This window comes from Sinocyclocheilus rhinocerous, unplaced genomic scaffold, assembly GCF_001515625.1.
Source record: "Sinocyclocheilus rhinocerous isolate Xijiao unplaced genomic scaffold, SAMN03320098_v1.1 scaffold974, whole genome shotgun sequence".
Taxonomy (NCBI): Eukaryota; Metazoa; Chordata; class Actinopteri; order Cypriniformes; family Cyprinidae; genus Sinocyclocheilus; species Sinocyclocheilus rhinocerous.
In genome coordinates, this window is record NW_015627262.1 from 427,413 (window position 1) to 450,762 (window position 23,350).

Below are 23,350 nucleotides of genomic sequence, written 5' to 3' on the forward strand. Positions count from 1 at the left end.
TTTCTCCGATCACAAATGCAGACATGGTTTTATGTTTACGCGGCGCGATACGCAACGCAACGCAATGGTAAGGGGCGTAACATTTCCGTCACACGCTTGAGGTATTCAGCCAATCACAACGCACTGGATAGCTGGCCAATCAGAGCACACCTCGCTTTTTTAGAACGATTAGCTTTGTAAAAATGGAAAATAATGTGTTTTTTTAACCTTAAACCGCATAAACGCATTGCATTACACCAAATACACAACATAATGTCCTTTTTAGCAACGTCATATGACCCCTTTAACACTTTGTCACTGGTTGAGAGGCTCCTACAATGTTCCATTCGTAGATTAGAGAGTTGCTAGTGCTGGCCGACATCACTTAAGGTAGGTGATACACAGTTCGAGTAAATGGATAGCAAGGATTACCAAAATACTACTTATGCTTACATAATACTAATTTAATGACCAACACCCCTCCTCTGAAGTATGGAGCAATTTAACAAGGAGTCTCTTCTTTTTTTTTGAAAGCTAAATATTTTATTTGCATCCTGCACAGTGGCATAACAAGCTCACCGTCACGCCCCGACGGAATGAGTGACGTCCGTCTACATGCACGGAGGAAGGAAAATACCACAGCGATGTTTATGGAACACAAGAAACTCAATTTGGCTAACCTCCCTCTGTCTCCTCTTGTGATGCTTCAAAGAATAACGCGATGGAGAAAGAAAGGTTGGGGGAAGTCAAGCTCATTGGGACAATATGCTTTCTTCCTCATTCCTTGGACCGTATTCAATGGGGTATGATAATTCCCTTGTCTAATTTCAAAAGCCCACACAGATTTATCAGTACACAGAGTCTGTGTTTACTACCCCAGTTACATAAAGACAACATGGCATGCAGAGGTGTACATGCATGTAGGATATAAAATAAGCATATTCATTAAGCTTGTTGAACCCTGCACCCATCTAATTTTTTGAAGGATTATCATCACATAAACAAAAAAGCATTTGAATCTTTCTCCAAACCATCTCTCATCCTATCTCTCTCTCTCCCTCTCTCCATCCATCCCTAAAGGCTTTGGCAAAGTGGGATGAGTCATCGACTCATTCATTCTGAAAACTATGGTCTGCAGTTTCAGTGAATGAAGCGTCTGCGGGAGAAACTGAGAGCGAATTCATAAACAAATATATTACAATCTTTCTGTAGAGACCCCACATATAGATGTATCAGGTTCATTCATGAATCCCGAGTAGAACCCCACATAAAACCACTGTTACATAAATTATACATATTAATATTGGCCAAAACCAGTTTAAAGTCTCAACTTCTCACTGGTGGCGTATGCCAGACTTCATTTAATCTACATAAACCCAATGATTTTGTTCACAGATACGTCGCCCCTTTCTTGCATATGACTGAAAGCTTGCATTCAGATCTACCACCATCCAATCAACAACCGATGGACAGAACCAAGTTCCTGTCCTAGTTTTTTTAAATTCAATAATTCATTTCAGATGTACATTACAATATGGTATGTAGCTACTTATGTTTCAACTTTAATTATTTGCATTAGTTAGCTGTATCAGCCTGATATGGCTGATATTAGAAGCATCATACATGCATCTTTTGCTGTCTGATTTACGTCTGACACATGTCTGAAGCACGTAAAACACTATATTGCAGGTTTCATTGTGAATAAATATGGTGTTTGTCTGTTGTTTTCTGAAAAACATGTTTTATTACACAGCTCTCTGAGGTACTTGATTCTGATTGGTCAATTGCAGCATTCTCTGTGGTCAAATATTTTTATATAATGGCCATTTAACTATAATTGGCCGCTGTTCCAGGCTACTCATTTTCTGCTATGGTAGATTCAGGTGTTGTATCAATCCAGGGTGCTTTTAATTTCATAAAATAATTTCAACTCGAATGAATTCAAATTCAGTCAATTTTAGGGATGCATGACATTATCGGACTTATATCGGAACCGGCCGATAATGGCTTTAAATGTAAATATCGGCATTGGCCCGATATGAAAAATGCCGATATGTCTTGCCGATAAGAGGAATAGGTTAACTCACATGTGCTCAGGGTGTGCTAGTGATTAGATCACGTCAGCAGTGTGGCTCATTCTTGAAGCAAAGTTTTGTCTGAATGATGATTAGATTGACTGTTTTGGATCGCTGCATTTAATCTGTGAAAGCACGTACAGAATGACAGCGTTCGGTGTGTGATAGAGTAAATAGCATGTGCAGTGGCGGCAGCAGTGACAGCCTCCCCCAGGTCCTAACCCCCATTCGGTAAGAAGATTTAATCTGTAGGGGGCGCTGTTGGCCTATAAACCTCTAAAAGATTTTCAGAATTTTTACAACTTCTTGCTTTAGACCATCTACAAATGTTAAATCTTAAAATAAAATGTTAGGGTTAACAGCATCTTTTTGGGAAAAAAAATCCAGCGATTGATATATAGTTTATTTAGGCCTATAGTTATTTTCAAAGGTTCAATGTACTGTAAAAAAAACTTCATTATTGTTTATTTAATTCTAACAAATAAGTTCTAACTAGGGCTGTGCGATTAATCGAAATCGAATCGAAATCGCGATTTGAGACGTTGCGATTTCCTAGTGAGCGCACCTCCGTTCTCCCCAATCAGCACTGCTCTAGCCAACTGCGTAAACACCCACCATTAAAAAAAAAAAAACAGAAAGCGGGAGAGAGACAGAGTGGGATTATGGCGTCTACATACGTCTGACACATGTCTGAAGCACGTAAAACACTATATTGCAGGTTTCATTGTGAATAAATATGGTGTTTGTCTGTTGTTTTCTGAAAAACATGTTTTATTACACAGCTCTCTGAGGTACTTGATTCTGATTGGTCAATTGCAGCATTCTCTGTGGTCAAATATTTTTATATAATGGCCATTTAACTATAATTGGCCGCTGTTCCAGGCTACTCATTTTCTGCTATGGTAGATTCAGGTGTTGTATCAATCCAGGGTGCTTTTAATTTCATAAAATAATTTCAACTCGAATGAATTCAAATTCAGTCAATTTTAGGGATGCATGACATTATCGGACTTATATCGGAACCGGCCGATAATGGCTTTAAATGTAAATATCGGCATTGGCCCGATATGAAAAATGCCGATATGTCTTGCCGATAAGAGGAATAGGTTAACTCACATGTGCTCAGGGTGTGCTAGTGATTAGATCACGTCAGCAGTGTGGCTCATTCTTGAAGCAAAGTTTTGTCTGAATGATGGTTAGATTGACTGTTTTGGATCGCTGCATTTAATCTGTGAAAGCACGTACAGAATGACAGCGTTCGGTGTGTGATAGAGTAAATAGCATGTGCAGTGGCGGCAGCAGTGACAGCCTCCCCCAGGTCCTAACCCCCATTCGGTAAGAAGATTTAATCTGTAGGGGGCGCTGTTGGCCTATAAACCTCTAAAAGATTTTCAGAATTTTTACAACTTCTTGCTTTAGACCATCTACAAATGTTAAATCTTAAAATAAAATGTTAGGGTTAACAGCATCTTTTTGGGAAAAAAAATCCAGCGATTGATATATAGTTTATTTAGGCCTATAGTTATTTTCAAAGGTTCAATGTACTGTAAAAAAAACTTCATTATTGTTTATTTAATTCTAACAAATAAGTTCTAACTAGGGCTGTGCGATTAATCGAAATCGAATCGAAATCGCGATTTGAGACGTTGCGATTTCCTAGTGAGCGCACCTCCGTTCTCCCCAATCAGCACTGCTCTAGCCAACTGCGTAAACACTCGCTCCTCTCTGCCCCACGCGGCGCGAATCCCGCGTCACGGACGAGCCGTTAATGCTTGCCGCACTCACGTCTCGTCTCGTAATACTCATTTATACTCGCTCCCGGCTCCGCACCGCAAGTCTTCACGAGCGCATCTGGAAGTATGGATGAGGCTTGACGCACGCGCGCAACCTGTGTCGACTCGCGCCTGGCTCCGCGTTTAAAACGAATGTAAATTCAGTCTAACTGCTTGCTAATTTCACTTGGATGAAATGAAACATTCAGCACATTTTCCACTTGCTCTTAAAATCCCAAATATTTAAAATGAATAAATCAATGTAATACTTTAATAATTGACTTAAGAAATACAGCTCTTTATTTATAAAAAATAAACAAATATATTCTGTGAAATTCAGTAATTAAGTTAATTCTGTAAAAGCAGTTATACCATTATAATCTTGCCTGCTGAAAAAAAAAAACAATAGAACCCCTCCCAAAACACAATAAAAAATGTAATGGATTTCAGGGTTATAATGGGAATTTGTTTGGTTTTAATGTAAACTATAATGGTGTCGATTTGATGGATTCTATTGGTGGGATGTAATCTGGCAGATGGCAACCAATAGAACAACAGTAACTCCTATTGGAATAATGCCCAAAACAAAAAGGAATTTTGTAATGGTTTAATGGAAACTATAAGAATTTCTGTGATAGTTTCTATTGTTTTTTTCAGCAGGGTAATGATACCCATACTGTGCTGCACATTATTGACAATATTGAGCTGAAGCTTGACTTTGCAAATTTAAAATCGCAAATCAAATCGCAATCGCAATATCTGTCAAAAAAATCGCAATTTGATATTTCCCCCCAAATGCGCACACAGCCTGTGTCTGTGAATGCTTCTCATACTCGCTCCTCTCTGCCCCACGCGGCGCGAATCCCGCGTCACGGACGAGCCGTTAATGCTTGCTGCACTCACGCAGCCTGTCTCGTAATGTTCGTTTATACTCACACCCGGCTCCGCTCCGCAAGTCTTCACGAGCGCATCTGGCAGTATGGATGAGGCTTGACGCACGCGTGCAACCTGTGTCGACTCGCGCCTGGCTCCGCGTTTAAAACAAGTGTAAATTCAGTCTAACTGCTTGCTAATTTCACTTGGATGAAATGAAACATTCAGCACATTTTCCACTTGTTCTTAAAATCCCAAATACTTAAAATTAATAAATCAGCCTATGTAACATATGTAGTACTTTAATAATTGACTTAAGAAATACAGTTCTTTATTTATAAAAAATAAACAAATATTTTCTGTGAAATTCAGTAATTAAGTTAATTCTGTAAAAGTAGTTATACCATTATAATCTTGCCTGCCAAAACACAATAACAAATTTAATGGATTTCAGGGTTATAATTGGAATTTGTTTGGTTTTAATGGAAACTATAATGGTGTCTATTTGATGGATTCTATTGGTGGGATGTAATCTGGCAGGCAACCAATAGAACAACAGTAATTCCTATTGGAATAACGCCCCATAACCAAAATGAATTTTGTAATGGTTTAATGGAAACTATAAGAATTTCTGTGATGGTTTCTATTGTTTTTTTCAGCAGGATAATGATACCCATACTGTGCTACACATTATTGACAATATTGAGCTGAAGCTTGACTTTGCAAATTTAAAAATCGCAAATCAAAATCGCAATCGCAATATCCGTCAAAAAAAATCGCAATTTCATATTTTCCCCCAAATCACACAGCCCTAGTTCTAACCTATTTTTGTTAAAAACTAACCAATTAATTTTTTTTTGCTTGTAATTTCTGCACAGGAGAGACTTGGTGTTGTTTCCAAATCCAAACAAAAGGAAATATATTGGTATCGGCCAAAATCAAATATCGTGCATCCCTAGTCAATTTATATATGGGTGCATCCCTAATGCATCAATTTCTCTGTTTGTAAAACATGTTCAGACTGACATGCTCCTTAATGCCAACCTGAAGGTAAACTATCATTTTGTTTAGTCTCAAATGAACCTGAAACAAAGACTAACATGTTCTTTGACGTTAACCTATAGGCAAACAATGGTTCTGTTTAGCCTCACATGAGCGATTTTGCCTTTTTATGTTTTGTGGGAGAGAGAAGAGCTCTACATACAATTCAATGCTCATGGAATAAAGCCACACTGTGCATCCAAACATGGTGACATTAGTAAGGGCTTCTCTGGATGGATGAATAGATCGGGTCACAGTACTGAGAGCTCACCGCTGGATTCAGTCGCAATCCGAGCTGCTCCGGTGAGTGAGTAACTCCTTATAAATACACCCACACAAATGTCCACTCACAGGGAATGTTCCTACCCACACACACACATAAATGCACTATAATGCCTTCCAAAAAACATAACACACGGACAGGACGTCTGTGCCAACGCACACATCAGACAGCAGACACAACCGTAAACACAACTGCTCTACCACATAGTCTGTTCGAAGTATTTTATTTTTAGCTGTTAAAAATATAGTCTTACTGGCCTCACAACCCTTACAAAATATTGCAGCTGTACTATGGTACACAACGGAAGGCCATTTACGCTACATCATGCTTTGGTAAATCATTATTATGACATAAAAAGTCATAATTCTGATAAAGTTAATTATGAGATACCAAGTCATAAATATGACACAAAAAGTCAAAATTATGACCATCATGATTATTATAATTATGAAAGTCACTATTACAACATTACAATTACATACATAATTACAATTACACAAAAAGTCACCTATTATGACAATTTTAATTATGAGTTACTAATCATAATAATGACATGAAAGTCAAAATGATGACATACTAAATCACAATTATAAAATATGCCGTTATGACAAATCAAAATCGACATAAGTTGAAATTGACAAAAAGTCAGTTATGATAATTGAAATTACGAGATAGACAAAACAATGGCAAAATATCTCCCTGTCTCATAATTGTGGCTTTTTTATCTCATAATTTGCAATTTTGTCAATTTCATCTTTTTATCTCATAATTATGACTTAGTATGTCAAAATTTTGACTTATGTCATGATTATGATTTACCAAAGCATAACTGGACTGATTATATCTGATTGTAATATCATGATAATTTATAGTGTTTGATAATAAAATTGTCGCTATTACTACAAGCTCATACTTGAGTATTAAAGTTCCATGTGAAATTTGTCGATTTACTCTACAGCTAAGAATGATTTCTTCAAAGAACATGAATATATTATCATTGCAAAAACAACAGTATTAACAAAAAAGGATGGTAGTACAATGGTAGGTTTATGGTGACACACAAGCATACGGTGAGTCAACAGTAAAGTGTGTGATGTCACCTGGAGAATGTGATCAGAACATGACTGTCCGCACTTTGACATCTGAATGTCGGAATGGAACACACACCAAGTGCCAGACATGGATCATTGCAAACAGCATCACAGGGAGAGCAAGCACTCGTGATGAGAGATGAAGAGGATGACGAAACGTTGAAGAAGTGGAGGGAGCAAAGTCAACTCACTCCTACAATGCTAGAGTGCTGTGCGAGGATCTTTCTCTGCAGTTGTGTTCCAGGTGGTTGTTAGACAATTGCTTACTGGCACAAGCCAAAAGAGTCTTCATGATATTCTGCTGCCAGTCACGCTAAACCCCTTGAATTAAGAAAACCATTTATTTGTCTAAGTGACAAATAAACAGCCCTGAATGTCAGCAGAGACCTTGTCAACTAGACGGCCATCGGCACAAGACCACAAGAACCAGACGAATCCTCTGCACAATCTGACTTGTGTTGCAGCCTGAATTAAACCACACCATGCTGGTTTCTTCTGGCCAGAGGAGAAATAAATAAATATTTAATAAAAATCAAATTAAAAAGGAAGTAAACACTGTAACCAACAAGGCACTCCGTATTCTGGGAAGTTTGTGTGTATTGGGAATGATTATTTTTTTTTTTTTCAAATAAAGCCAAGGTAACACTCATTTTACTTACAGCACGCAATGAAAATGACATGAATATGACAGTGGGCAAATGCATAAAGCTTGAATTAAGAAAACCATTTATTTGTCTAAGTGACAAATAAACAGCCCTGAATGTCAGCAGAGACCTTGTCAACTAGACGGCCATCGGCACAAGACCACAAGAACCAGACGAATCCTCTGCACAATCTGACTTGTGTTGCAGCCTGAATTAAACCACACCATGCTGGTTTCTTCTGGCCAGAGGAGAACTGGCCCCCTGACTGAGCCTGGTTTCTCCAAAGGTTTTTTTTCTCCATTTCTGTCACCGATGGATTTTTGGTTACTTACCACTGTCGCCTTTGGCTTGCTTAGTTAGGGACACAATTTCTGGCAATATTGTTGGCTTGATTGCACAGACACTATCTGAAGAGAACTGAAATAAGTTGGATGATGATATCACTGAATCAACAATGAACTGACTTTTAGTGGTCGACCGATATGGGTTTTTTGACAGCCGTTGCCGATGCCGATATCTTGGAAAGCAGGGAGGCCGATGGCTGATATAAAGCCGATATAATTTTATTTATGAAATTTGAAATCAATTGAAAATGGATTAAAAATAATTGTGTAAAATAAACATACTTAAAAATAATACATATACTTTAGAAGACAAAGCATTTTTCACAAATAAATAAATATTTAAGAACACGCGATCATGCAGGATACACATGCATATTTCACAAGATCTCACAACTGGATCGGACTAAGTTTGCAAGGTTTGTAAAATTAAATGTTCAATAGTGATTCAAAGATTTGTTTAAATTATATAAATGTGTATTTGCTGAATGCTGACAGCAAATGAGAAAGTATTATAATGTTTGCCTTTATATTACTAATAATATTAAAGCAATCGTTATAATACTTTTTTTGTATACATTTTAATTCCTTTGTTTAACAGTTCTATCTGATTATTAGACAGACTTCTATCTATGTTAGACAGAACTGAACGACGACAGCGAACAAGAGGGAGAATGTGAGCGGTGTGCGCTCAGGCGCTGCCGTTCTCAGCGCCGTCAAAATAAAAGTCCACCACGCCGTCAAAATAAAAGCTTCGAACACATCGGCCAAACAGAAAAACTTATCGGCCAATGCCGATATTTGAAAAATGCCAAATATCTGCCGATATATCGGTCGACCACTACTGACTTTAACTGAAAAATTGACTGTTTACTATTGTCCTCCTACATTATAAACACACTATTTTCCTGTGTAATACCGCAAAGCTGCTTTGCCACAATCTGTATTGTATAAAGTGCTATATGAATAAAGGTGACTTGACTTGCATTCACACTGTCCCTGACCTTCTCAATCACTCTGTTGTTTTAAATAAAAGAGTAAGACGTTTTACACAATTTAGCTAAAGCTTCATCGTATAATATGTCAAATAAAGGTAACCTGGAGCGATTTGCATTTCCAATGCACGATACAATATACCAGTAAGAAAGCCACACTCAGAAACACCTCCGGAGTCAATTATGAACATTTAACAAATCGTAGGCAACATTCTTGTAAAGTACTCTGAGAGCCCTGAAAGAAAGTGTGAGATGTCGTCACGTGTACACTGAAATGCGCTCCTGCTGTAAGAGTGAGCCTACTGAACATCTGAACAAACAGCCAAACAGATGGATGCCTGTTGTGAGATACAATCAAATGTTACTTCAGCAAGCAAACTGTTTAAGACATGCTGCAGGTTGCCCATATTTGATGCTTAGAAAACATTAAAGGGGTGGTTGATTGCGATTTCACTTTTTTAACGTTAGTGTGTAATGTTGCTGTTTGAGCATAAACAATATCTGCAAAGTTGCAGCGCTGAAAGTTCAATGCAAACGGAGATATCGTCTTTTAAAATTCTGGCAGTTTAATGCCTACAAAAACGGCTGGTAGGGACTACAACGAGTAACTTCCTGGGTTTGTGACATCACAAACCCAGATAAAACCCCGCCCTCGGGAAAAGGCAGCAAAGGGGGCGTCAAGAACCCAGAATTTTACATAAACCCCGCCTCCGGGAACACGCAGCAAAGGGGGCGAGGCCATGTTGTGCTGCTTTACAGAAGAGGAAGAGAAAACTAGAGATGCACGTAAAAATCTGTTCATATATGAATGGCGATTCTGTCTTCTAACGATTCTAATGGATTCACAAGTTTCAAAATCAATGTTCTAAAGCAGCGGTTCTTAATACTGTTCCTCACGTCGCCCTGCATATCTCTCTCTCTCTCTCTCTCTCTGATTGATAAGCAATATAGAGGACGTCATTGTTTACAATACAACTGAAGCACATTCTGAGCTTGAGGGGCGGGATGTTCAGACGCGCTGTAGAGGCGGTTTAGCGAATCACAACACACTGAGCCAGCTGACCAATCTCAGCCCATCGCGTATTTCTGAGGGAGGGGCTTCATAAAAACAGGAAATAATCGAGGCGTTTGTTAGAGAAGGGACAGATCGGTGTGGAATAAAGGTAAATTATGTGAAAAATAATGCGTTTTTTAAAAAACGAAGCATGAACACATGTTAGACTGCACCCCATAAACACAATCAAGCCTAGAAAAAACCCAGTCAACCACCCCTTTAAACAGCGACATGGATAAGAAAAGCTTTGCACAGTGCTGAAACTTATAGGAAACAAGACTGAATTAAGATGAGTAAAGATAAAGCAAATGAAAATTGTGGCAGTGGCTCAAATCCAATGCATTAAAACACACAGGATATGACCAGGGCTGATAGTACAGAGGGATACATAGCTGGGGGTTAGAAAGAGAACGAGAGGAAGAGAAGGTCGAAGCTCAGATGAAATCTTTAGCAGTTTTGAACTCATATTCTGCTGAAGGGCTACGACTATGTTCAAAGTTCAAAAGTTATTGAAAGCTAAAAGTATGCTGAAATATAAACACATAATTCAAGATTAGAAATCAATTTATAATTCAATATAGAATTAGACTAGAAAGCAGTTGGTCAGAGAATGAATCTGAAGGCCTTGCACATGAACAACAGCCTGCTCATCTGGCTACATTCACTTACAACCATGCATCAGGAATGATGAAGCGCTTAATAAATAATTCCTTAATGCAATGGATGACAGTCATTATGACGGAGACAGCGAGAAAAAAAACTACGAGACCAACTTGCTAGCAGCACACTTGCTGAAGAACAGTGATTCTCTCACATACTCCGTCTCTCACGGCTTCTTTGACAGTGTTGTAACTCTCGCAGTCTGTAAAACAGCTGAAATCTCTCCAGCACTGTTTAAACCCCTCACACGAGAGGACTAACGGATTTAGAAGACGCCCCGCCAGCTGACAAACAGAGAGAAAGCCTAGAGAGAACACCACGGCCTGTTTCTGCACAACATACTAAAGTGTTTTATCATGTTTTTTGACTATAGACTCAAATCTGGATGCTGTATCCTTCATGGTACCACTGTAAGAACAAGAAGTTTGAAGCACTATGGAACACAACATGTTTATTCAGCCAGGGGCGTTTTATGAGGAAGCAATGGAGCAAGCGCCTCCTCAAAATTCAGAAAAGAAAATAATTGACAGTACAAAAATAAAACTGAACGAATATTACGCAATATGCTATGACTGGCCAATTAAGCAGTCAGTGCAATAATACCTGTCTCTCATTCTCACAATCAGTCCGTAAAATCAGCCTGAATCAGACATACTGGTGTAAACGAATGATCTAATTACAGAGTAAACAGCTCACCCACTCATACATCACCACTTTAGGTCATATCAGAGAAAAAATGAACTTAAAAAGATGACCTGTGAGTGAATAGGTTTTTAGTGAGCACTCTGCTCAGTTACATTAAGTGAGACCATCATAACACCTGCAGTTTTTACAGTGAACTGGTTGACTAATGGTCTGACCAATCTCAGCCCATCGCGTATTTCTGAGGGAGGGGCTTCATAAAAACAGGAAATAATCGAGGCGTTTGTTAGAGAAGGGACAGATCGGTGTGGAATAAAGGTAAATTACGTGAAAAATAATGCGTTTTTTAAAAAACGAAGCATGAACACATGTTAGACTGCACCCCATAAACACAATCAAGCCTAGAAAAAACCCAGTCAACCACCCCTTTAATGAAAAGAAAAGAGGTGGTGAAAAAAACTATTATTACAAGTCAAGACTGTTTCCGTAAGTCCAGCTAGTCAGACGTAAATTTCCAGCTAGTAACTGGAAACTCCTGGCCAACATCCTACATGAGTACTCAAGAGACAAAAACACAAACAAGTAAGTGTGCACAAATCAACGTGATGGCATTTACAGGCTGAACACCAATATCCACATCTGGGGTGGCAAACGTTCAAAGAAACTTTAGGGCTGTGATGTTAAAGGGCTGTGTTAACAAGTTTCACCCCTCTGATGTCATTCTCAACCACAGTCCACCCCCGGCAGTCTGAGATATCTTAAATTATGTTCACTCTTCCCATCGTAAGGCTGCAGCTTCTTATTAAACAGACAGTTATGAAGCTCTGTATAGTGCGTGTGTGGTATTTATGTACTTCCAGCTACTGAAAACACATGAATTAATTCAGAAATAGAACAAACGCCCATCTGGACCAAAAAACAAATCAGGAAGAGAGGGACCAACCAGTTCCCTCTGGTTTATCCTGTGGATTTTAGCATTACCTCCAGCTCACTCTAAGGTTATGGGTTAAACGCACGCACAAACACACACTCTTCCCTCGGCTACCGCAACGGTGAGTCATCACTCCATTCACGTCACTGACAGACAACAGCTTCCAGTGACAGACCAGTGCACAGCAGCCCCACTCGCCCTCACGCTACTCTTCCTCATCAACTCATCAACACATCAAGATGTGAAGCTTGCGTCTAAATTTAGCTCTTGCCCCTCTTTCTGAAAGGGAATGGATTCTTTGTCCCACAAAGACCTTGGCATGTGTCAACAGTAGGACTGTGTTGAAACACGATGAGAATGGCATATTATGGCTGCTATAGCTTATCAATTACATTTTGCTTCTTTAAAAAATAAAAAAAAAACCTTTAGTTCAATCAAGAATAAAAACACAAATGATTGTGCATTACAGTGATAACATTTAGCAATTCCCTCGGCAAATGACAAAAGCCAAAAATTTTATATACTTTTCACACTTTTCCATGCCATTTCAGTGAATGCAAAAATGCAAGAAGGAAGCACACTACTTATTCAGGAACAGGACCAGTCTGATTCATTAATCCTAATGAATCAATCGAACTGGTGCAATCGACACATCTGGCTCATAAGAATATTTTGTTAATAAATTGGACATGGACGACGTCACAATTAGCTGTAATTGGTTGGAAAAAAAAGTGACCAGTATATTCTTCAAAGTATCGTCTTTAGTGTTTAACAAAAGAACAGATTTGGAACCAGATTAGGGCGAGTGAATGATGACAGAACTATTCCTGTTGCCGCCATGTAATGATAAATTCAAGCATTTTATAGACTGTAGTGTGAACAATTCTTCCAAGTAATTTTTTCTTTCTTTCAGTGAGACAGCTCACATTCATTTTTGAGTGCAATGCCATCTCTCAAAATCCAACCAATGGATTAAACAAAGTCCCGGCCAACATTTTTGTCTTTGGATAATCCGTTACTATGAACTGTACGTCACAATTCAGAAGAAAAGATCTGTCACTGCTTCTGTTTCACCGCAACTTTAAGGGGTTTCTACTTCAGTCACATCGTGCTATGTAGTGCAGCTAATAAAGAAATGTCATTGGCCTAAAATTCCAAATCTACATAATTTTAAAGTTCAAACATTCCAGTATATTCCAGAATTTCTACTTATCTAAAGTTATTTTCCTAAAACATCGGTGTGTAGACAGACACACTACCATAACTAAAAAGAGGTTTGAGTCCACTTAAAGCCCAGTTACAAATCAATGCAAAGATTTTTTTGATGCATTTAACTTGAAAATGTACAAGATTTTGGCTACGTTCACACTGCGAGCCTTAGTGCTCAATTCAGATTTTTGCTCAGATCCAATTTTTTTGTATAGCTGCTCACATTGTTGTTTTAAATGTGGCCAATATCAGATTTCCAGTGTGAACAGATCATGGTTCTGAACTGATCCGCATACGCAAAATAACAATATGAACAGGGTTGCCAGGTTTTCACAACAAAATCCACTCAACTGCAAACTAGTCCAAAACTAGGCCAATCGCAGTGGTACTAAATCCGTTACAGGTCGGATAAATACCGCGTTAGTGAGGTTGCTTTAACCCACGGAGTTGAAAAACAACCTGCGGCAACAATGAAAAAGTAGACCAATTCCACGGGAAAACTGTGGAGTTGGCAACACTTGCGCAACACGCTGTCATATGGAAGTAAACACGGAGGACATAAAGTAAGCGATTATGCGTTTATTTATAGTGTGATCTGCTGTGCAGAATCATGACGAATGTTGATCTAGAGTGATGTAAAAGAAGCATGAATTCCAATATGACACGCATTCCAAAACATCTGACCTGTATCGGATTTAGTACCACATATTGAAGTGGCACAAATCGGAATTGAAAAGATCAGATTTCATGTGGTTTGTGCTGTTCACACTGTCATGAGGAATACAGATCCGAAAAAAAAAGGCCTCCATAGTTTCCGCAAATCATGTGGAAAACTCTGAGTAGTGTGGCATTTCTGCTGTAATCTTTATATGGATTGGATTATGTGTCGCTCCTTGATAAGTGACGAGCTAACAATGTGCTAGTCATAACTGCAAAAGAAAAAAAATGATGCCCTTAGGTTTTCAGAACAATTGGCTACCATTTTCCAATTGGGTTTTCAGTTAAATGCTAAAGCCGGATGATAACATCAATCTCATTTCAATGCAGCCGACTGCTTACTTTCACAGGTTCATATCCTTGCCAAGCTAATCAAGCCAGCTAGGAGCAGAACAATCAGGCTTACCGCATACAATGAGCTGGATGCTATTGTTTTTATAATCAATAGCTTCCCAAGGCACAGTAATCTTTCAATTACAGTCACGCTCCACTTCCTCCTATTGCAGCAACTGCCAATCAGGGAGGTTGGCAGTTCGTAGCGTGTTTGCACCATCCCACACAATGGCTGCAGACAAAAAAACGCTCTTCGCAAGCTGAGGGGGTGTAAGACATCTCATTGCAACCCTGACGAGACGCACCAAACACTAGCTGACTGTTGTGACTGAGCTTCCAACACATACGGCAATTAGACCCAACACTGGATGGCTCTCTTTAGTGAATGATGATGTGTTGATTCAGACCAGGGGATCTGCTAGGAGTCATGATGTAGTCGTGTGGAAAGTGAGTTCAGTGGAGGGATTCCACAGTAGTTCAGTAAAATATTCATTTTACATTCAGGACACTGACCCAACCAGGAATGCTGCAACAAGTTTCCTGAATCAAGTACTTTTGTTTTGAAAATTAAGGACTTCTAGATGCTCCGAATCACTATCAGGCTCATAAACTGGGACCTAATAAAGTATTTTTACAAGGGCATACCCGGTTTTACTCTACCAAAATAGAAAATTCCAGTTGTATTCCATGTATATCTAAACTCTAGATTAAAGAGGAAAATTACACCATAGTTCACACTTTAGAGGAGGCATTTAAGGAAACTGGGATGTTACTTACGACCGTTTAAAAAGAAAAAAAATGGTACCCTCAAGTATCTGGGAACAAGGAGACTCAAATCTCTCTAAACAATTAAAAGAATTTACAGGTATTAATCAGCACTTTAACTGCAGTCAATTACGGGGTAAGTCTCAGAGTGGTAATTACAATCATCTGAACTCGTGATTTGGCAAAATTAAATGCCACTTGTTCGTAGACTAATGTAATTATGGGTTAAATCACACAGAAATCCTTCTTAATACAAGAGAAACATAAGAAAAGCTTACCTGTGATACACTGAAACTGACCATCATCTCGCTGGATCGTGAAGGCCTCTCCTGGGTTTACCTGCACCAAGATTACCTGAAGAAAGCAAGAAAGATGCTGTTAGAGGAAACCAGTCTATTCAGACCACTTCAACTCCAAATCTTAGCTCAACACATTCCCTTATTTCATAAAAATGTATAAAAATGAACTGCTTGGATGAAAGACAACTCTACACTGAATAAAGATAAACTGTAGTGATTTGAATGGCTCAACCTGTGAGGGCTCTGTGAATAAAATTAAAGACTAAACTTCCTTCTGCCCTTATCTTAACCTCATCTAACGTCAGCACAGTGCTCCACGTGGCTCAGTTTTATTCCAGGCTAATATATCTAGCGTAAAAATGGCCATCATTCAGCCAGGCACAAACATGCTTCTATTACTCTTATTTTCTCATGGCTATACATAACTGACACGCAAATAGATGAAAACATACACATCCACTTCTGAGGGCAGCAGAAAATGGAAATATTGTTTACTGCTATGACGAAAATGCTCAGATTCCAAGAAAAAAGAAGGGGAAAAACAGGAATAAACACACATACATTCCAGCCATGGGGTGGGCGGCAATGTGGTGCAAATTCAAAGTTTTACTTTTTTGTTGTTGTTGTTGTTGTTTTTAAACAAGAACAAATATGGACGTTTCTATTTCCTACGAGATCTGAGAATCAATAGAAATGTCATCAAAATTGATTTGTTATTGTCTTTGAGGCACTCTAAACTCGGTTTTCTGATCAATGACTGCGGCTCAGGGGAATCATGTGTTGAATCTGACACAGCTGAATCATGAAACAGCACAACCAATTTCATTCATAGTTTTAGCAATATCATCCACTCATAAACAGCACAAATCTATTTCCAAAAGGAAAGTGAAGATTTAAACACACAAAAACAAATTCACAATCTTTTGAACTCTTTCATAACATTCGAGAATATTATTGACAATAAAATGCTAAAAGACAGAAATAGCGAGACCTGGAGCTGGGCTCTTTGGACTTAAGCAACTACATCGTAACCTCTCAACCACACCAGCAACCACTCAAAACACCTTAAGGTGTGTATATATATACACATGCAGCATCTTTATTGCTTGTTGTCGCGACTCTGTACTGTAAGCACCACTGTTACTATTGCTGTCACTTTAATGTTATTGGTAGACAGCATGTCTGGACATATCTTTAGATAATGAGATCACAGATGAAAAAAATATTTACTCCAATTTGACTAGGAATTAGTTTTCTTTATTTTAATATAAAAGCACTCAAGCAGCAGTGCAAAAATGCTCATTGCATCATATCATTAACCAGACAAAATCAGTGAACGAATTAAAATCACTAAGACTGACAACCATTTGTTTTCCATGCATCTCTTTTATTATAGTCATGTATATAGATAGAGATGAATAACAGAATAACTAAGCTTAAAACTTATTATAGTCCTCACAAAAAACCTACAGATTGCACATAATGACAGGAACATGGCTCAGTGAAGGTGATTTAAAATTTGACAGTAATTGTCTTGAAATTGATTATTTGCTCCGGTGAATTTACTCTAATGCTGTGGAACGTCACGACGATGCTGCTACATTTGCATTGCGAGGTTGTCAAGTCATGATACACGTTGCTGCCACAGTTAGCTCAGTAAAAGCATCTCCACACCTATACGCATCAGTGCTAAAATATTAAAGGTTAAAAAATTAAATAGTATTTGCTTCTCTGTCCTAGCTTGCTTGTACTCAAGAGTGAGTTCCACTGTCAAAGTCTTCGCTCTTTACTCAAACTTTTCTCGAATTTGCTGGACACGCCCACATATGGTCGCCAGAGGTCGCTCGTGATGCCAGAACCTGCCAGCTCTCATTAAAAAAAATAAAATAAAATAATAATAAATGACATTAGTGTTGCTGGAATTTGCTACATGTGTGGACGGGGCTTTACTGACTATAAAACAGCACGCTGGCAAACACTCTAGTAACATGACAGCGAGTGCTGCATTGGCAGGGCTCCAGACTGCCAGAGAATTTGCGACTATTTTTTCTGCCGGTGCGACTAATTTTTGTGAGAGGTCGCACTGGCGCGACCACCGCGTTGTCCAATTCATAAGCGCTGCCATTTCTGTTGCATTTTAGAAACCTCAAACGGCAAACGAAACGAAAGCGAAACTTAACCGTGCTACGTTTCAGCTGTGCAGCGCAGACCGTTTATCAGCTCGCACCACGACGTAAACAAACTTGCCCGAGCTCAGAACAGCTTTACTCGGGAGCCAAAGTTGATTTCGCGACACTGTTACAGAACAGCGCTGTGAGATCCAGCGAGAAGCGTTTGAATTCGCTGCACAATGATAAGGTTGCTGCGAGATCTAGTGAGAATCATTCAAATTCTGCACAGAATTCTCTGTTATAAACAGCACTGACATAGCCTTCGTCAGGAAACCAGAAGCGGTAACGCTAACTGTAACCATTGTGTTGTGGTAGAAATAGTCGAATGCATTACATTATTCATTTCAGTGTTTGTACAACCTTTTGAGAGAGAAATTCAAGCACTTTTCAATGACTTTCAAGCATTTCACACAACTATTTCCAGCACTTTAAAGCTCTAAAATTATTCAATTTGAATCTTATTTTTAATGGGATGGCCAAAATATACTTTGTGGTAAACAAACACTTGTGTAAAATTTTTAAAATACATCAAATCACAATTATAACCAGTAGACGGCAGCAGAGGAGCACTTATTGGCTTATTAGTCATTCATTTCATTTAATTTCTCTATATTTTGAAATTATAAAATCACTATTATAAAATATCAAATCATCAAGAAATCAGATTTTGTCAGAATTTTACACTTTTTTGTGTATGAAGTAAGAAAAGTCACAAAGTGCCTTGAAAAACAAACTTTTCTTCAATTTGCTACTAAATCACACAATCACTGAAGTTGGTCAGTTCCATATACTAGAAGAATAATGGTACATTTAATAAGAGTGGACTATATACATTTTCTATATAAAAATTTGATTTTGCACCTGTTACTGTTAATAAATGTACATTTTGTATGCATCTTAACTCAAGCTAGTGCTTTAAACAATAAATCAAAAGAAAAATAAACAAGAAATGAACATGTAATATTATTAGTAACTGCACTTATCAATGCAAAACAATAGTAATTTTACGATTAAATGATCTATATTTTAATACTCCCGCACACCACCCCCAGCACTACCAAATCTGCTCCTGGCGCCACCATCCGTAGAACTTAGTGCCGCTGGTGCCCCTGCCCTCAAATGTTAGTCTGGAGCCCTGATTGGCAAGCACCACTCACATTTTCTTCAGAAATGTACCAATTTAGTCAATAATGCTTTAGTTGTTGTCATCCCATGTACATGTACACTAAGCTCCAAATATGTGCTATGAATTACTCATTGGTAATATGTCTGTCAAGTAATTAAATGTGAAAATAAACAAATTCAACTAAATTCAGGAAACTTTTGTACAAAAATGAATAGCTCAATCCTTCTCTAAATGACAGGCCTCTGCAATACCACAAAACAAGGAAGGGCAAAGCAGGACTCCACCGTTCAAGAGACAGGATGCAAATCTCTGATATTAGATTACAAGCATGAATGATGAAGTGGAGAGGACAACATCACTGGATGTGACGTCCAAACCCACGTCACTCGCATGGGTCTGAAACAAGATGGAGAGGCAGGTTCAGCGCTCATCAGAGTACCACTTGTTCCATGAAATCGCTCTGAGTCAGTCTTCCATTGAGCTTTTGTTAAGGCACTATTGATGACACATCTGTCTCGGAGACGAGCGGGAGCACTGATCTATTTCAGTAGAGCAGGGGTCCTGATCTGAAAGCCTCCAGCAGGAAGTCATCAGACTGGCTGATTTTAAAACATATGCCACCTTGTTCAGCTTTCACTAGTTTTTGGCTAAAGGTCTCAATGTTTGTGCCTTCCTCATGAAAGGATATGGAACGGGGTGAGTCACTTCAAAGGCGTGGATGAACCATGATAAATGTCATACCGAGACTGACAAAGGCACACTGATATCAGTCAACAGGTAGAATAAACACAGGGAAAGTGTGGAGTCCTAAAAATGTCAAAGTGACATTCAAAAACAGTCAACACCACATTGTTGAAAGCAAAAAAGAGAAAATGACAAAAAAAATCAGCATCAGTTTTAAGTTGTTATAAATGTGTTCTCAAGAGTTTAACTCTTGAAAAAAAAAAACTGGAGAAAAAAACAGCACAAAAAACATGTCATGCCAAGAACAACAGGAAAATGCTGCTCTCGCCTCAACCGAGGGTTAAGAACTGACAGTCCTTCCGGAGGTAAAAACCGAACTGAACTGAACGAAAGGACCTCAACCCCAGCCTCAAATCAACAGTGACCAGCTTTTGTGCACCTAATTCTTATCTAAAAGCCAACAGCACCAGTCTTTAGAACAATGAGGAAAAAAAGTCTATCAGAAGAGAATATTTATCTACTCAATAGAGACAAACACAAATGAATTTCAGCCTCTCAGCCTAACCTAAAAAAATAAGCACAATGTGCGTCTCAAAGAAAATAAATTTGGCAGCAAGTGCCATTTATTTACCTCAGACTTGTGGTGGAAGTCACAGTTATAACGCCTGAACTCCCACGGCTTGGGGCTCCAACTGCGGGTCTCCCCTAATACAGCCATCCTCTGTACTTCCGTCTCACTCTCTGTTCCCATTCATGAGTGCCACTGAGACACACCAGCTATTCCTTGACTGCTGCACGCACATACACACGAGTGTGTTCTCGCTTGGCCACAAGCGCAGCGAAAAAGAGCGATGCATGAGCAACAGCACACGCAACGATGGGGGTGGCTGAGGGAGATCTTATTGAATTAGGTTCAAGCAGCTACATGCTGTTGCGTTCATGTGTGTGGGCTCACAATTACTCGTTCTGCTCTGCCTTGCTCACTCCTTTGTCTCGCAACACAGCTGGTTATCCTAGTTCCCCGCTCTCTCTGATACAAGTCTCATATACTGCATTACTGACACATTCTCCATGTCCCTTTCCTATGCCAGCATGCAGTTTTAGACAAAGCAATGTGTGTTTACACACACATATGTAAAAAAAAAAAACATTGAATCTTCACTTACTGTAGCCCGCATCTCCCTCTGATCCAGCCAAAGCTGCTTCAACAGGCTGGCCGATATTTTAAGGTATCTGGTATTTGGTACCCTCCCTGTGCTCCGGGGGTCCGAGCCACCCTTCTCCGGCTTCACCCGGTGCTCATGAGATTGGAAGGACTGGGCGGTGTGCTCGACACATGGGGGCCTGTGTGAACTCTTCACCCTCCTAAGCAAAGCCCCGGCGAGAGGAAGGGATAGAGGTCTCGCTTAAGTGCGCTAGCTGGAAGCCGTTCACAAGATAACAGGAGCGAAGCCCATGTTTGCGCTCTCCCTTTCTCTTTTGTTAATCTCTCCTCCTGCTCACACATATGTAAAAAAAAAACATTGAATCTTCACTTACTGTAGCCCGCATCTCCCTCTCATCCAGCCAAAGCTGCTTCAACAGGCTGGCCGATATTTTAAGGTATCTGGTATTTGGTACCCTCCCTGTGCTCCGGGGGTCCGAGCCACCCTTCTCCGGCTTCACCCGGTGCTCATGAGATTGGAAGGACTGGGCGGTGTGCTCGACACATGGGGGCCTGTGTGAACTCTTCACCCTCCTAAGCAAAGCCCCGGCAAGAGGAAGGGATAGAGGTCTCGCTTAAGTGCGCTAGCTGGAAGCCGTTCACAAGATAACAGGAGCGAAGCCCATGTTTGCGCTCTCCCTTTCTCTTTTGTTAATCTCTCCTCCTGCTCTCTCTGCAGTAGATGGATGACTCTCTCCCTCTTCTCTCTCTTTCTGGCTCCAACTCTGCCTCGCCACCACCGCCAGTCTCCACGGCAACCCCTTCAACAAATAAGCCCTGGCGATGTCCGCAGCGCGCCACCAATGAGGAGGACAGCTAATCGCCTGTGTTCTGCTCCCAGGGGGAGGAGGAGAACAAAAAGGAGCGAGGGAGGAAGGCCACGGACGAGTGGACACAATTGCTCTTTCCTTCGTGGGTCTGTAATTCTCACCTCTCCCTCTGTGACTCGTGACTGTTCTGTCGCGAGTGTTTGTGTGTGAAAGCGAGTGAATATGGATGTCGTCCAGACTTTACAACACACCTTCAGGTAGTGCCAAGTACTGAACTGGCATGGATCCAGTAATTAAACACAAGGATAGGGGTCCTCAAGTTATCCACGTCTCCTTTGTTCAGCGTTTTGCTTTGGTGACAACAATAGTAAGGGGGCACAGAGCGACATGCGCTCATTCACCGACAGACACTCACGCACATCCTCCCTCCCCCTCTAAGAATCTGTCATTCTTTCTATTCTCCATTCACAGAGCGACGCTGCTTCTATTAATACCATGATCGATGCACAAGGAAATGAAGTTGAGGTAATGTAACAGCTTCTTTGGTGTGGAGAAGCACCTCAGCCCTCACCTCTATTACAGCAGTTGTGATTTGGTCTATCGCTGGAGGAGACAGCATGGAAAGAGAGGTGTGAAAGGTAGCCACATCAGTGTTTCCCACAGACTTACACTATGTGTGGCGGCACTTCCCGTGGGGGAAATATATATGCATATAATGTAAATATAAAACAGAAGACAGGCTTATTGAAAGTGCAAATTCATTCTCTGCCAGCAGGAGGTGCTTTAAGAGCAGCAGAAACAGCGGTTTCCCCGGTAACGGCTGTAATCAAAACAGGGCTACGCTCATGAATGCTACTTTATCAGGAATTGTAGGAAAGATGAAATGAAACAAAACTTTTCTGAAGACAATCGGTTCCTTCAAAAAAAGATACATTTATATAAAAACTACTGTGCCTCGTTTTGATTTTGAAACATGCAGCGCTCATGTTTATTCAACGAAGTCAAAGCATTTTGAAAAATCTATTTGCTGCGGTCAGTGCCGATATTGTGGCGGGTTGCCACAAATAAGTCAATGTATGGGAAACCCTGCACATAAATAGTAGTAGGGTTGGGTATCGTTTGAATTATATCGATTCCGATTATTTTCGATTCCCAGTTTCGGTTCCAATGTGATTAAATAATGATATCAAACATTTATCCTGTGTCTCTTTTTTTGCAAACCATTTATTGGAGCTGAATACCATGAACAAAAATCAACAGGCTACATAAAAACTGGACTCTTTAAGAGCTGTTTGTATGCAAAATAGAACTGCATGATTCTGGATAAATTTACATTTTAACAGCCCCTTTTCGCCACCTACTGGCGTAACAATGTAATCGATAATCTTAATTTGTAGCATCAAATTATTTTCAAAAGGTGATTTATTCCATTTTAATTGCTACCATACACATTGTACACAGTTTATATCTGAACTATAAACTTTTATCCCAGTACTTCTGTGATTTGAATGTTTATAACACAGAAATAATGATACTGTGTGGTTGAAAAGACTGTGAAGCTGTTTCATTCATGACAGATGACAGCTGCTCTCTTTAGGTCAGCGGCAGCGCGAACGCAAATTTAAATGTTCAAATCACACTGACGAACCAAGTGATCACAACATTGATCGCACACGTCAAAGGTTGAGGAA

The 23,350-nt window shown here is 39.6% G+C and overlaps 1 protein-coding gene across 1 annotated transcript in view; it reads right to left on the reverse strand.

Annotated features, from left to right (window-relative positions):
* The window catches only part of LOC107726703 (fibronectin type-III domain-containing protein 3a-like), a 70,516-nt gene that overhangs the window by 13,300 nt on the left and 33,866 nt on the right, over window positions 1–23,350 (reverse strand). The window contains exon 3 of the mRNA XM_016536397.1: window positions 15,684–15,759. Coding sequence (XP_016391883.1) covers window positions 15,684–15,759 — 76 coding nt within the window. The remainder of the gene's footprint in view (window positions 1–15,683; window positions 15,760–23,350) is intronic.